Source organism: Monocercomonoides exilis (genome assembly GCF_001643675.1).
Source record: "Monocercomonoides exilis strain PA203 chromosome Unknown scaffold13-1861174, whole genome shotgun sequence".
Lineage (NCBI taxonomy): Eukaryota > Preaxostyla > Oxymonadida > Polymastigidae > Monocercomonoides > Monocercomonoides exilis.
Genome location: NW_027150558.1, coordinates 1,408,699 through 1,424,849, shown reverse-complemented (window position 1 = coordinate 1,424,849; position 16,151 = coordinate 1,408,699). Strand labels below are relative to the sequence as shown.

Below are 16,151 nucleotides of genomic sequence, written 5' to 3'. Positions count from 1 at the left end.
ATTGAAGATAAGCATTGAAGAAGAGAGGCCAGATAGCATGTGTTGCCTAAGTTTGGTAATCCTTTTGCTTTTTGTGATGATGTTTTCGAAGTATTAAATGAATTTTAAGAAGATTGAGAATAAGAAAGATTTTTAATTGAAGTTTCTTTAGCATTCTTTTTTAAAATATTTTCTGAAATATTTTTAAGAAAAGATGTTTCATTATTTGAAGATTGAATGCTTTGTTGTTGAATAGTTGCAGTGTCATAGTCTTTTGAAAATGATGAAAGTAGATTTTGAAATGCTTGAGGTGGAATAAGATTGGGTGAAGTGGCATATTCTACTAATTGATCACTGACCCACACATCATTGTTGAAAAAGGAAGCTGAAGATTCTTCAATAGGAGAAGAATTTATATTATCTTTTTGTTTCTTTTTAAAAGATGAGGAAGATGAGGAAGATGAGGAAGATGAGGAACATGAGATAAAATTAGAAGGAGAAGGAGAAGAAGAGGAGAAAGATGAAGAATATGAAAGAGATGATGTGGATGATGTGGTTGTTTTTTGTTTGAAAAGTTTGTGAATTGGTATTGGAGATGGAGACGAATGCCGTTTATGATGTGATTTATTTGTTTTTCTTTTTGTTGAATCTCTTTGTCTTTTCATTGGAGTGCTGATTGGGGCTTCAACAGCTTGAAAAGAAGAAGTATTTGAAGAAGGAGAATTTTTTTCTGAAACGACATTTGATTTTTTATTATGTCGAGATGATGTTGAAGAAGAAGAAGATTGTTTTTTAATTGAAGAAGAATTTTCAGTAATAATCTCTTCTTCCCAAGCATTTTCATCAATATATCTCGCATAGTCTGGCTCAGCTCGCTGCTTTTTCTTTGCTGACTGAAGCGAAGTTGAGGCTTCAGTCGAATGGGCTAACATCCAGTGGTTTCCCTTTTCCCAGTCCTGTTCATTCAAACCTAAATAAACAGAGAAAATTATTCAAAAAAATTTTGAATATTTCAAACCACTTTTGCAAGACGGAAGATGAGGTTTTTGAGGCTGGATGATAAAGCCACGGTTTTTCTTCAGTGTTTGTTTGGCGTAAATAAATTTTCCTTCTGTGACATCATATCCATAGTCCAGTAAATCGGATAATGATGTGTTGCGGGACAGTGCTTGAAGCATTGTTGTCTGAGTGTGCAACGGAGCATTGTTGTACACCACAGACAGGTCTTCCAGCAGCTTAATGTGATATTCTGTTTCAAAATATAAATAATTAACAAATAAATAAGAAAATGACAACAATGACAGTCCATAAATTTTTCTATATGAAATTTGACAAAATTATAATCAAACCGTTTAATGACTTTAACAAATCGTTAATTACTGAAGATGATTGCCTGTAGTTGAAAAATAAATAGACAAGCAATGAATTCATGTCATCTCCACCGATGCGTTCAATTTCTTTCCAAAGAATTTTCGATCTTGAATTAAGAGTTGATTGAGGTTTCAAAAAGGACATGTTTGTGAAATACTTTATTTATTATGGAATTTTCAATATGACAAAATCCTTGAAATTCGGCAATCATTCACTAGTTTTTAATTTTTATTTTTATTTTTTGTATTCTAATTTTCTTTCTTCTAATTTTATTTTCTCAAAAGATACATAGCAATACAAAAAGCTCATAAATATAATCACAAAATTTAAAAAAAAGTAATTACAAAAATTCTTATTATTAACAATATTAAATATTTTATTGATTTTCTATTTTTCTTTTTTTCATAAATATGGAGTTGTTTGATTTCAGCAAAAAATATGTTATTTCAAGAAAAAATGTAATAAGAGATGAAAGTTTTGTAAAACTTTTTGATTTTTTAATTTTTACTAAAGGATAAAATTGTTAATATATGTTTGGATGACGAAATTTTATATTTGAAATTATAGATAAATATATTTTTTTCACAAAAACAACCTTGAAGAAATTCTATGTTTTTCCCATTTATTTGTTCAAAATCAAATGTAAAATTCTTTTTTATTTGAACAATAATGATGAGACATTTTTTGTTCATATTATAAACTTTCTGAAAACTACTCGAGATAATTTATTCTTTTTAAATTTTGAAGATTTAAAAAAGTGAAAAAAAATTATTCATTTACAAAACTTTCATTAATAAAATAGAAAAAACTTTTTTCACAAAAACAGCGTTCAACCCAATATCTCTCATAATAATGTCAGAATGTTAAATTTTCGTGCAGACAATGAATGATAAATAATCGGTTTATAACTAATTGTTCACACAATTGATAGCGTATTTCAAAAAATTATGGATATGATCATAAGGAAAAAATATTTTTAAGGTATCCCTCGATGGTCACACCTTGGGTGGCATTTTTTTCGCACGAATCGATTTGTTGTTATGAAGGTGCGTGAAACATGTCAAAAAAGGGGGTACCAAGGTGTGACCTTTTTTTCGAAAAATGTATCTCAAATTTTCGGATCAAAAATCTATGAAAAATTTTTCGCTTTTTTGTTCTTTCAAGAACGAGAAAATGCAAATATTCAATTAGAGCTCATTCGTTTTATAATTATTAAAACAACAATATTCATTAAAATTGATTAAAAAATATGTGTTTTGAACTCTTTTCAATGAGAAAAAAATTCCATAACTTTATTTCAAAATGTTCTTTCAACAATTTTTCTCCACATTGACGTTGTATCGAGGTTTGTTTTTTGTTATTTTATGATGAAAACACGTGTTTTAAAACAAATCTTTCTTCTAGATAATCAACATGTGTTCTTTCTTTGTTTTAAGTGAAAATATTTGTATGATTGATGAGGAAAAGAATAATTGCTAATAAAAAGGCAGAGAAGGTAGTTTGGTTTTTATTTATTTTTCTATATATGAATGTTAACCTGTTGATATTTTTTTTGTGTTGTTTTAGGGGCAGCAGGTCAAAAAGAATGAAAATGAATGAAAACGGGATATCTCATTGTGCAGGCTGACCATCGAGTTGAGCCAGCGAATTCATACGAAAAGTACCCAGGGTGAAGGGATTGGGAAGGGAATTGGAGATGATATTTTCAGACGAGAAACAAGGATATTTTTCAATGAGAAAGATGAAATTGAAGAAAATACATAAGTTTCACATTTTTCAGAAGAACCAGAAATCGATGCATTTAATGGAAAAATGACTTCTGGAAAAGACGATTTGCGAATCAGATGATGAAATATTTGAAAACGAAAGGAATTATGAATTTTTATTGGAGGGAAACAGATGCCAACGGAATAAAATATTGAAATTGCCTATAAAAATGTTTAGAAGGTTTGCTGTTGTTATTTTTTTTTTTTTTTTGAAGTGATTATTGTTATTTTTTTATTCAGGATGTTGAAAGAGCGAAGAATTAATGGCTTTGAAGAAGAAAAGTGGGGAAGAACAAATAAAGACGAGCAGACGAAATTCAAGAAATTTCGAAGATGTCTGGAATTGGGCTTTGGCAAAGAATTAGTTTTTGAGAAAAGACGATTTTTTGTGAAAGAATGGAAGCGAATGTGGAAGAGATGGAATGAAAAAGAGATTGAAGCGTGCTTTGTATTTTTTGTTTGAGAGAGAGAAAGAGGATTGAGCTGAAAGTGAAAATGATTCAGAGGCTATTATTTGCCAGAAGAAGACAAAATCCTGAAGAAGAGAATTTCAATGAATTTCTCAGTTGATAATTATATGCATTCATCTTCAAAATTCTCGATCTTCAATAACCTCAAAAATGCACTTCTCCTTTTTCAACAAACGAGGCAAAACCACATCACATGCCTTCTCCTTCTTCCTTATATTCCTCTTCCTCTTCCTCTTCTTCTTCTTCTTCCAAATCCACCACCGACTCTCGGTCAGAAGCGATGAGCGTGATGAAGACGGAACCGGAGATGAGCTTCGATTCGACTTCTCGTTTTTCCTCCGAATGTTTCGTGAGCGGAGTGGTTGTTGGCATGCTTGAAGGCGTCGTGGCAGTGGGAAAGCACGGCATCTTTCAGAACAAGTAGCAGTGAAGAGAAATGGCAGGGAAACAGATGAGAAGAGCGAGAAAGAGAAAGAGAAGAAAAGAGGGGGATGGAAATGGAGAGGAAGAGGAGGAAGATAGAGGAAGATGAGATAAATATTAAGAGGAAGAAGGAGTAATGAGTGATTCAGAACACAAAAAGCGAAGATACGAAGAAAGTGCAAAACAGAAGAGATAGAAAGAAGAGAAGGAAGAACTGGGCAAGCCGCAAAAAGATAATTTTCACGGGTGTGAATCGAGCCACTTTCGAGAGCAGGTGATCAAAGACACTGTGGAAAATAGGCTTAATGATGAATGAAAACAAAATACAGAAAAGAAGGCGAAGCAAAAGGAACACAAACAGAATTCGTCACAAGCGCAGGACATAGATACAAGAAATCATCGGAATACACCATCATTATCTGCTTCTTTTTCTCCACAAATTTATTCTCACCATCGATCTTCTTTTTCAGACTCCTTCCACGAAGCGAGCGAAGATGAAAAAGACGAAGAAAACGACGAAGCAAACGACTTTTCAGATGATTCAGATTATCCTCCACACGCGCGGCAGTCGGCAGAACGAGATGTTCGAATGGATTTTGGCTCAACCTGCATCTTCAGAACGAATCAAGTGCGACAATTACTGATAACGCAGCCAAGTGAATTTACAATAGGCAACTTTGTGGTTTGTGCTTCGTAGATTGGATATGGTCAGTATGGAGAGGAAGAGGAAGAGAAGGAGAAGGAGGAGAAAAAGGAGGAAAACAAAGGAAAGACAGAAAAAGGACTGACTTATATAACTCCAAAGGGAGCACAAGGGATGAGAATGAAAAAAGAACAGAGAGCGCCTTTTATTCACAAAATAGATCACAAAAGAGGTACGTCAACATCATCATCACTTGCAAGTTTTGATAAACCTGACACAAATAAAAGCGAAAAATCTTCTCTTCTTCTCGTTATGAAGGCTATCGTCATCATCTGATTCACGTGAATGCGTATATGATAAGTTCTCGTTCGCTGCATCTGGTTGAGTGGCAAGACGAAACACGTTTTATGCACTCGTAAAAAGAGCTGGCGAGATGTAAATTTGTAGAAAATATCTTTGAGCAGGCAGACGTGGAGCAGGAGTAGGAGAAAGCAACATGGCGGAACAGAACGCGCTTTGAAGAAGGAGATGCAGAGAACAGGTGAAAGAGGAGAAGATGCAGAGTGCAGAAGAAATAACTGCTTTGTCAAGTGATTTTCTTTCAAAAAGAAAATGCGATGGAGAAATGAATGGGATGAATCAGCTTGGCAACTTGAGTGATAACAATAAACTTGATTCGGCGACTCAATTAGAAGAATTCAGCAACTTTCAGATAGTGCTTGGCAGGAAAGGCGACTTTGCTCATCCTCCAGAAATTCATTTTTCCTTTTCTGCTGTTCGCCACTGTAACTCCGGAAGCATTCATAGGCACGGAATAAGCAGCAACTTTCCCATTCTTCTTTTTCTTTTCTTTATTCCTCTGCTTTTCCACTTGGTTTGCTTTGTACTTATTCTGTTTGTATTCATTAACACAGAAGAAGTGCTGGTTGTCAGATTGGGAGTTCTGTTGAACCAGAGGCAAAAGGGAAAGATGAACCTTATTTATTAACAATCACGGGAATTCTGATTCATTTTGTTGAGTGAACAGATCGAAAGAAACAGAAAGAGAAGTAAATGAAGAGGGAAAAGGATGATTTATAAGATGAAGGAGATCGAGGAGATGAGAGAGATGGTGGTGAATTGCAATCAAGGCAGATGAAAGTGGGGAAAAAAAGAAATTAAAAAACGGAAGTTACAAAGAACTTGAAAAAGTTAGAAAAGGAAACTTAGAAGAAGAAGAGAGTGAGAGAGAGAGTGAAGAAGAAGATACTGAGAAGGATGCCACAAACATGCAAGCACCAAAATCGTTCAAAAAAGCGCTGAACGAATAGACTAATTCTTATCGATCTGAACAATTTGATGGAGTGGCTGCCAAAACAACGAAATTGCAAGAATTAGAACTCTTTTTGTATCATCCTCCATCAAATATTATTCATGGTTAATTGATTGTTGCAGTGTTCATTATACTATGCTTTTTTGTGGATTCTTCTTCTGATGCAGAGAAAGTCCAAGCTGCTGATGAGTGTCCAAATGCAACGCATATCTCTTTCATTGAAGAATCTTATTTGTCAGTCTCGAATTTATCTTCTTCTTCGTCGTCTTCGTCGTCTTCGTCGTCTTCGTCGTCTTCGTCGTCTTCGTCGTCTTCGTCGTCTTCTTCCTCTCCTTCCTTTTCTTCTTCTTCTTCTCATTCTCATTCTCATTCTTCTTCTTCTTCTTCATTCTTCTTCTTCTTCCTCTTCTTCTTCCTCTTCCTCTTCTTCTTCCTCCTCCTCCTCTTCTTCTTCTTCTCTTCATTCTCCTTCTTCTTCTTCTTCTTCCTCTTCCTACTCCTCCTCCTCTTCTTCTTCTCTTCATTCTCCTTCTTCTTCTTCTTCTTCTTCTTCCTCTTCCTCTTCCTCTTCCTCTTCTTCTTCCTCTTCCTCTTCCTCTTCCTCTTCCTCTTCCTCTTCCTCTTCCTCTTCCTCTTCCTCTTCCTCTTCCTCTTCCTCTTCCTCTTCTCCTCAATTAAATTCTTCTTCTTTTTCTTCTTCTTCTTCTTTTTCTTCATCGTCTTCTTCTTCTTCTTCTTCCACTTCTTCTTCGTCTTCTTCGTCTTCCTCTTTTTCTTTTTTTTCTTCTTCTTTGTGTGCATAAACATCATTACAATGCTTTTTAATCATCATCTCTCACTTCAGTTAATTGGATTTCTTCATTTTTGTCATCTGAATAAGATATATTTTTGAATATAGAAGGCATTTGTGAAAAAAAGAAACACGTTGAAAATGAGAAGATTGACGAGATGATGAAGAGAATGAAGATTAAGAGAAAGAAGAGCATGTATTGGCAAAAAATGATGAATGGAAATCAGATTGAAAAAAATTAAGAGATTTGAAAAATGCAAAAGTTAAATGGAAAGGGGGAGAAGTTGGAATAAAAGACGATAACGGTCCAGAACAGGAAGCGACAACGAAGAAAGAAGAGTTCTTTGAATATCTGAATCATTTTGTATGATGCTTCTTTTTCATGAGCGCCTTGGAGTACAGCAACAAAGAGTGGGGGAGGGTGTTGAGAAGCAACGCAGAAGAGAGCATATCCGCTTTTGAGGAGCAACAAGGATGTATCAAGTGGAATGCCGCGTCCTCCATTGAGTGAGGCGATGTTTAGAACACAGGTGTTGGAGCAGATAAGATTGCGGAGCGTGGAGGGGTAATTCAGGATGGAGAGGATGTCGTTGGTGAGTTGAAAGTGGCCTACAAGCATGCTTCTACAGAGCTGGTCGAGAAAAATGATAGTAAAGATAAAGCGCATCAAAATAAAGGAGCTTTCTGATCGATTTGGATCAAAGTATGAAGGAATATTTCTTTAACAACAATTACGAGATCTGTAGCGATTAGATGTTCTACCGAGCTGTCAGAGCTATCATCGAACACAAGCGAGGACGAGGCAGCGTTGAAAGAGGAAAGGATGATGTGGAAGAGAAAGAATCAGGAGGATGTGCGATCACGAAGAGCAGGTTTTGAGAAGTGAAGTGCTCCCTTGCAAGCATATAGCAGTTCAGAATTGAGGTAAAAGAACAGGCCAGCGAATGAAAAGAAGTAAGAGAGATACATCAAAATATTATTCATCAAGGTTGAAGACAGAATAGCATATGGACGATAAAGAGGAACGGAAGGAGATCCGGCTTTTATATGAGTGAAGCGCTGAGAAACTCAACAAAAACGGAATATCTGAGGTGAAGTGAACAAGAACAAGGCTTTCAGTTACTGATTGGAATCGGACATTGAAGATGGTGCGTGTCTTGGTAGAGGAATATCTGGTGGGAGCGGAAGAAGGTGATGAAAGGGGAGGATATAGACATCGGGATCGGTGTCGAGGGCGGGAGAGCAGGAGTCGGAGCCGCAGATAAAGGTATTTTTGGAAAGAGGGGGCTTGATGACGTTGATGGAAAAGAAGGACTCGTTGATTTGGTTAGGGATTTTGGGCATCTGAGAAATAAATCCTTAGCCACGAAGGAATCATTCAATGCTAAGTGGAGGTGGAGATAAAGAGAGGGATGGAAGGGTCGCTTTCACGCTTTTTCCAATCGATAAATGGTCAATGCCTATGATTATTGAATGGGAGCATATGCACTGTGTGAAGATGTGTGCCGATGAAACAAGCAGTGAATAATCGTTATGAAGGCGCATCATTGCTGTCAGCCCTCAACAGTATCTTCGCTTCCACGGATTGTGCACACAAGAACCTTTCTGTCACCTGAACTCACAATGTTGCAGATGTTTGATGGGTCAAAAGCGAAGGCTGTTCTGGGTTCTGAGGCACTCAGCCTCGAAGCTGTTGAGCTGGTCAGAGCAGACGGGAAGACTGCCACTAGTGAAGAATCAGCGAAGAAAGAGAAAGCAAATAGATGAGATACAAGTACGGTGAAAGTGGATGCAGCTGCGATGTGGAGAAATAGGCCATTCAAGGAGACAGCGGAGATGCAGTTGGATCAATGGGCACACGCCCTTCTTCTTCATCAGCCATCGCAGACGATAGGAGTGTTTGCAGAACCTGCATGGAAAAGAATCAGTGCGACAAAAGGAAAGAAGCTGAAGGGGTGAATGTCTAGATATAAAATGATAAAAAAAGAAGTGAAATGAGAATGAGTGGAGTGCGGAAGGTTTAAAGATGAGGAAAATGATGCGAGAATGGTTGCAAGGTGAAATCTTTTTCAGTGTTTAAAGTGGAGCATGAATTTCATAGATTTTTTCTTATATTTCTTTTGACAACGTTGATCAATTATTCAAAATGACTTTTAAAAAAGAATTGTTTGTTTTTAACATGTATAAACAACAAATTGTTGTTTATTCGATTAATGCCTTTTGTTACTATCAAATTTGACAATGTTTGTTTTGAAAATTTTTTGTTAACAACAAAAATTTTATGATCTACAAAATAAATTTTATAATTTCTTTGCAGTAACATTATTTTACAAATATTTAAATAAGAAATAGATTAATAACGCATTGTAATAATAATTATCATGTTTTATTAACGTTTGAACGAGCATTTCGTTCTGTTTGCTTCAGTTTTGATATTATTTGAATAAGAATAATATGTTTTTTTCTAAATTTGTAATAAAAATTATGAGAAACAAATTTTTATCAACAAATAAATAATAAAAATTATTTTTAAAGCAATCAATTATCATGATCATCATTTTCAATTTTCTTTTCGACCAGACCCATTATGAAAAAATTTTTGATCAAACTTCGTAATTTTTTATGATATCAAAAATAATCACCCATATACAAAATTGTATTATTAGTCATGAATGGAGGCATTCTTTTCTAATTTGTTGTGAGACTATATTTCGAATCTGATATGGATGTTTTTAGGATTTCTACTTCATAGAGGCTATCGCTTCACATTTTCCATTCATTTTTAATTGGATAAAGATCTGGAGAGAACGGTGGCCATGGAATGGTGTGAATTCGATTGTTTTCACAGTATTTTTTTTCGAGCTTTGATTTATGAATTGGTGCATTATCATGAACGAATCTCCAGAAAAAGTTCCACTTGACATCAGCTTGCAGTTTTGGAGCGTGTTTCAAAACATTAACATAATCAAAATTAATTAATAGTATTTTCGAATATTCACAGATTACTTTTGAAATCCATCCCAACCGCACCACACGCACTCAGTTTTTGTTTCGAAATTTGACTTTGGTAATAAAAAGAAACAGGATCATTCAAAGGAACACATGTCATCCTACTGCTGTATTGTTTATCGAGGTTGAATTTTCTCACATCTGCAAAATAAGTGTGCTTCTATTTATTATCATCTCTTTGATGAATCTCAGCAAAGTCCTTTCTCTGTTGTTTCGAATATTTTGTTTCAAATGGTTTCTTTTTTCGTATAGTGTACTTGGATGGGGCATTATTCAACAGGAGTCCAGCAGTTGTAAATCCACAATGAAAGCAAGTCTCCTTTGGTATATCTCTTGCTCTATTAGTCAATTTTTCATTCACTGCTTTCTTGACGATGTTTCTGTTTTTCTTGTTAGAAATGTGGGACATCCATGTTAGCACTTGAAAATTCTTTGTGAAATGAGGTTTTTTGTGTTTATGTTTTTTAATATGGATTCACAAGATGGTTTTGTTATTCTCGCTTTTGCATTTTGACTAAAACCTATTGCATGAAGCCTTTTTATTTCCAGCTGCTTTTTCAGTGATTGTGATCTTGACATTCTTAATTCCATGTTTGTAAAAATACAGGTTTTTTTGAACTTTTGGAATTCGAATTTTTCATGTTTAATTTTTTGTGTGGAAACTTAACGAACCTTTATTTTTTCCTAAATTTTATTTATGTCAATAAATCAAAGATTAAAGAATCATTTACAAGGTTAAAAAACTATTTTGTTTGGTGAACAATAAATGAAATTGTATTTTTTAAAATGATAAGTGAAAATGTTTCTATTATTTTGTAAACAACAATTTTCTGTCAGTATCGGATATTAAACGATGTTAGCGAATTAATCGTCTTCTTCATTTGACAAATGTTTATGGTGAACTTTCAAATGGAACTCAATCAATATTGGAACTTTTTTTGGTTTTTGAAAAAAAACTGTTGGAAAAAAAGTTTTATTTGCTTTAAGTATTTTCATGGATAATTGTCCGCAATCACAATAACATTCACCAAGTGTAATTTTTTCTGTGAAAATTCGATTTTTCAATCTCAAATTTCAAAATTTCAACATTTTAAATAAGTGTTCAGATTAGTCAAAATTATTGAATAAAACAAAATAATAATACGGTTGTCGCTTTTCCAAAATGGATATTAGCGATAAATTTCTGAAAATAAAATAATTTCCTTTCAAGAAATTTATAAATAAAGCATTTACAATTTTTGCCTTATTAAAGTCAGATCGCATATAATCACAATCGGATTAAAACACAAAAAGTTGTTCTAAGCCCTATGCGATTATTTCCGATTTTAACAATATTCAAAACAAATTATCTAACTGAATTTTGTGATTAAATATATATGATATCAATAAGAATTCCCATGTTGATTTATATTTTTGAACATTGTTGCTTTTTGATTCTTTTCAAGGAGTGAAAAAAAAAGATATTTTTATGAAACTTAAATGACTGTTTGATTTTGATTTTGTGAATGGATGCAAAAATGAAAATAAAAGTTTTGAGTTACCTAATTCTTAACATTTCATTTCATCATGCATTCACAAAATAATCTAAAATGTTCAACGATAATTCTGGACCAAATTCACCTTTTAAAAATCAAATATTTCATGAAAGCTTGTGATGATATATTCATATCCTTCCTCTTTCATCTTTTCAAAAAACTCCATTTTGGCTGATTTTCTTTTCGCTTCTTTTTTCTCATTTTTCTCCACCTCTTTCAATCGCTGTGAAACTGAATTGAAAAATCTCATGCCATCATATGTCATTCTGTCATTTTGCGTTTGCCTATAAATTTCCTCCAAAACAATATCAACGGCTCTTCCTTTCAACAAGTCGTGGACTTCAATGGCACTGCCATTCAATGCTGCTTCAAACAAAGAAATACATTGATTGCGAATATCTCTGTAATTATCCCTTGACGCTTGAAATACTCGAATGATGCTTTCTATTAGCTCTACAAATTCCTCGCTCCACAATTTTCAGGAGTTAAAGAAATACTCCAAAATATGTATCCATCCCATCAAAAGAAACTCTTTTCTCTCTTCTTTTCCTCCATTTTCTTTTTTTTTTCTCGTCCAATCAACACATTTTGATAATTCTTCAAGTTTTCTTGCTGCCTCTCTCACAAAATGCAATTCATTCACAACCACTTTCCCCAAACTGTTGTTGTTGTCAAATCTCTTTATCATAAACTCCCAAGCACACTGATAGGCAAGCTTTGTGAGATTGTGATTCTCCTGATGAAAATGGATGTTCTCGTTGATTTCATTCAGATATTGTTCTTTTTCTATTTCCTACCAAAAACAGTTCAATAAATAAATAAACGAATAACGCACACCACCTACATCCCGATATTTTTCAAAGCCAGCAGTGCCAATTCCACTTCTTTTCGCACATCTTCGTTTTCTTCTTTCTTTAATGCAACTTTAAAAGGCAAGACATACAAATAGGTATCAATTCTGCATTTAATATGTTGACAAACAAAAGATAGCATTCACAAAGGTCAACAAGAAGCTTTTCGTTCTTTTCTTCTTTTTTCTTATTTTCATCAACAATCATTTTCTCAAATCTCATGGACAGTGAAGAACAATAAAAGCCATAACACCACAAGTTCAAAAGAACTTTGCAAAATCCAACATGCTTTAACAATCTTATGATATTTTCCACAGATGTTTTCTTTTCTTCAATCATTTTGTCAATTTTGTTGAACAATTCTTTTGTGAAAGTCCGATGAATTTCAATTCCATCCATTTCATCAATCATTCCATTCAATTCTTCAATTTTCTGCTTTTGATCTTCCTCATTGCAATGCTCCAGTTCAGAAAACAATTCTTTGATGAAAAAAAAAGAAAGAAAGAAAAACAAAGAAAAAATTACGATAATCAAAAATTCAAATGCAACTGCAATTGAAGACCTGTGAACTTTTTTGTGTTGTTCGTCTTCTGCATTTTTGAAAATCCATTGCATTCAAAATACAATTCCATTTTTATCATTAACATTGAATTCGCATATGAACAGATGGAAGAAATTGGTGAAAAATAAATTATCAAAATAGAAACGAAAAAATATTTATCCATTCCGTGTCTTTTTTCATTTGCATTTTTGAGAAGGTGCAACAAAGAGAAATAACACAATATCTTTTCAGTATTGTTGTTATGGATGCTTTGATCAAAAGCAATATTTTGTGCAAGAATTGCAACAGGATGAATGAGAAATCGATGAATGAATAATTTATGCAAAATGGGCAGTTATAATTTGCTTGAAGGAACGAGACAGCGAAGGAGGGACATCGTTGATGGAATTGGGCAAGATGATTGTAAAGATAAGCATCTTGGAAAGAAATTCAGCTATTTTCAAAAAATCAAAATATTTGCATGTTTGCATATATTATTGTTCTTGTTCATTTTGAAGATGTTTCCATCTGTGGCCTTCTCAGAGTCCAAGAATCTGATAAATGATGTTTATGAACAATCCATTGCCTTTCTGAGGGGAACATCAGAAGAGAGTCGGATGCTGAGATACAATCAGCAGATGGGAATTGCATATTTTCCTTATTCAATTGGGAGATGAGAAGAAAAACAAATTCGATTTCAAAGAATATGGATGAAGTTGAAAGAATGAACGCCAACAATTGGAAGGCTCTTGAAAAGAATAAATTCGGAGATATTTTTTTCAGAATAAAATGTGAATGAAAACATAGAAAGAATGATATTTTAGGGTGAAAAAGGATGACGGAAAAAGGAGCATGGAAACAAGAAAAATGAGATTGACAGTATCAGTGATTGGACAATCTTCTGTTTTTGTAACAGGAAAAGCATGTGTGTTCTTTTGAAGGATTTTTTTCATCAATGCAAAACTAATTATTTTTTATGTAATTTTAAAAAATTATTATTCCATTAAACCAACAGAATTTTTTATTTTGAACGTCATTCCCAGGAGACAATTCATCGAAAGTTGCATTTTTGTTGATTAAATGGTTTCTTTTCAGTCTCATTCTTTTTTGATTTCTTCATTAACGATTGTTTTTTTAACAAAGCTGGTGGAAAGAAGGTCTTCTTTGTATTTGAGAATTTGTTGTTTGAATAGCCATCAAATTCTCATGATGCAACACACAAAGAAACTACTGTCTGTTGTTGCTGTTCACTATTATGAAATTTGAATCTGTGCATGATGAATGCATTTTCATCAGATGATTCTTGTTCGCCTTTGTTGATTTGCTATTTCTGAGGAGCATCATCGAACTCATTTCTTTTCATTTCTCTTTCAGATTTTTCTTCTTCTTCTTCTTCTTCCCCCTCCTCGTCATTTTCCTTCATTTTCTTTTTGATTTTTCCATCTTCAACATTTTTGTCGATTTCTGTCACTTCTTTAATTAATCATCAATCCTCTGATGTATTTTTGTCCAACAATTCAACAATTCCACCACATGAACCAAAAATAAATTCTTTCGCTTTCCTTCCTCTGAGCAGATCAATTAATAGGTGGGTCTTCATTTCATTTTTCATTCACAATTCTGATGGAAAAATGTCATCTGTTCACATCCATTTCATTTCATTTCATTTATCAACATCTTCTTCAACTCCTTCAACAGACAACAAAAATTGGTGTTTTTTTTTGAAAAAGAAAATATGAAATTCACTTTCTTCTCTTCGATCTGAGAGTATCACTTAAGGGTTAGTCACCCAAGCGAATCTAGTTTAAAAAAGTGAAGTGTGGAAAATGCGCGTGAAAATACAAATTGCGCTTGAAGAGAAAAAGGTGAAATGGGTTTCAAAATGGGTTTTGGGTTGGTATTGCATCTGGAACTTGCTTAAAGCTTTCTTCACAGGGTGGGAGTGAAAACGCGGTGGGTGAAGAGAAGAAAGTGAATTTCATATTTTCTTTTTCAATCAAAACGCAAGCATTTTGATTTGCAAGAAAACATTCATTCACTTTCTTCTCTTCGATCTGAGAGTTTGTAGTAATTGGGCGTTATGGATTACTTTCTGAATTTTCTCTTTCCATCATTTCTTTTCGTCTCTGTGATCTTGTTCGAATAATGAACTGGATGCATTTTTCTTCGATGATTTCATTTTCGTCTTTCTTGTTTTCATTGTTCGTGGTATTTGATTGCTTTTTGTGGATGGATTGAGACTCATTATCATCTGGTTCTTCAATATGGTCTGGTTGTGAGATCTCTTCTCTTGCTTTCTCTGTTTCATGGCCTTCTGGCCAACGTAAATGTTGATTGATGGGAACAATGGAATCTTTTTCGTCTGGTGTGGATATGGATGGGGGAATTGTGGAAGGCTGTTGAATTGCTTTCTTTGTCTCCTGATTCGACGAAATAATCTGGGCCATCTTGTTTGATATGTTAGATTTGAAATAATGTTTAATCACTGTGTTGCTACTGGGGGATAATCTTGCGAATTTTGCCACCTGTTCGACTGGAGTTCCTGCCATTGTTAAGGCTGATATTGAAGCATGTTTCAAGGTGTATGGGCTGTAGTTCGAAGGGATTCTTGCATCTTTCATCATTTCACTGGCTGCTTTTCGAATTGCTCGGGCATTCATTGGATCATATGTTGAAGAACTCAGAAATAGTTTATAAGAAGCTGGATTGTGAATTTTTACACGATCCCATAAATCTTTAACGGCTGTTGCTGGACATATCAAACTTTCCTTGTCGAGGAATGGGATGACAATGTTGCTTTTTTCAAGTCCAGTTTTTAGTGATGTATTCAGGTTAATTGATTGCTTATCTATTTCTGATTCCTTGAGATTGATTCTTTCCAGTTCTGTAAAGCGGCACGCAGAGAACATCATACACAAACAAATTGTTTTCCTTGTTAGCTGCGAGAATGACAAATTTTCGTTCTTTCCAATAGTTTCTATATGCGTGAAGAGTTGTTGAGGGTTCCACATATCATCTTGTCTCTTTTTCTTTCTGCATTCCGATCTCCTGAATGATCTAAACAGGATTGAAATCAAGGTGTTCTCCCCAAGTGATTTTCCGTATAATACTGATGTTAGAAAGGAAATGGCAGATCTGACAATTCTCAATGAAGAAGCTTTCATTCCGTTGTTTTTCAAGGCGACAAACACATCCAAGCATCTTTTTTGCCAAATCTGAAATTTAGAAGGTATGTCTTTGAATTTCAACTGATCCCATTTGTCTTTGAAATGTGCGAAACCATAAGTGTATCCCATCCATGTTGCACTAGCGACGCTGTTTTTGCACTCTTCGGCCAGTTCACGTGACATGCTTCTTGATGCCAAAATCTCGTTCCACCACGATTCTCCCTTTTCGGTTATGGATTGATTAGGCATATCCTCAGTCTTCCTGGTGGAAGCGTAGCATTCATTTGCTTCATC

General features: G+C 34.3%; 3 protein-coding genes across 3 annotated transcripts; 1 reads left to right on the top strand and 2 right to left on the bottom strand.

The window, feature by feature from the left end:
* Positions 1-104: 104 nt before the first annotated feature.
* MONOS_12023 (uncharacterized protein) lies at positions 105-1,494 on the bottom strand (the record flags this gene model as incomplete). The annotated part of the gene is made up of 3 exons (XM_067864605.1): positions 105-949; positions 998-1,228; positions 1,329-1,494. 3 exons carry the CDS (start codon positions 1,492-1,494, stop codon positions 105-107), a joined length of 1,242 nt encoding a protein of 413 aa, XP_067730903.1.
* Positions 1,495-3,779: 2,285 nt separating this feature from the next.
* MONOS_12022 (uncharacterized protein) lies at positions 3,780-4,988 on the top strand (the record flags this gene model as incomplete). Its single annotated transcript, XM_067864604.1, has 3 exons — positions 3,780-3,930; positions 4,480-4,637; positions 4,707-4,988. 3 exons carry the CDS (start codon positions 3,780-3,782, stop codon positions 4,986-4,988), a joined length of 591 nt encoding a protein of 196 aa, XP_067730902.1.
* A 9,780-nt stretch (positions 4,989-14,768) lies between these two features.
* On the bottom strand, positions 14,769-15,602 carry MONOS_12020 (uncharacterized protein; the record flags this gene model as incomplete). Its single annotated transcript, XM_067864603.1, has 1 exon — positions 14,769-15,602. The coding sequence occupies one exon, from the start codon at positions 15,600-15,602 to the stop codon at positions 14,769-14,771; it is 834 nt and encodes a 277-aa protein (XP_067730901.1).
* Between the last annotated feature and the right edge of the window lie 549 nt (positions 15,603-16,151).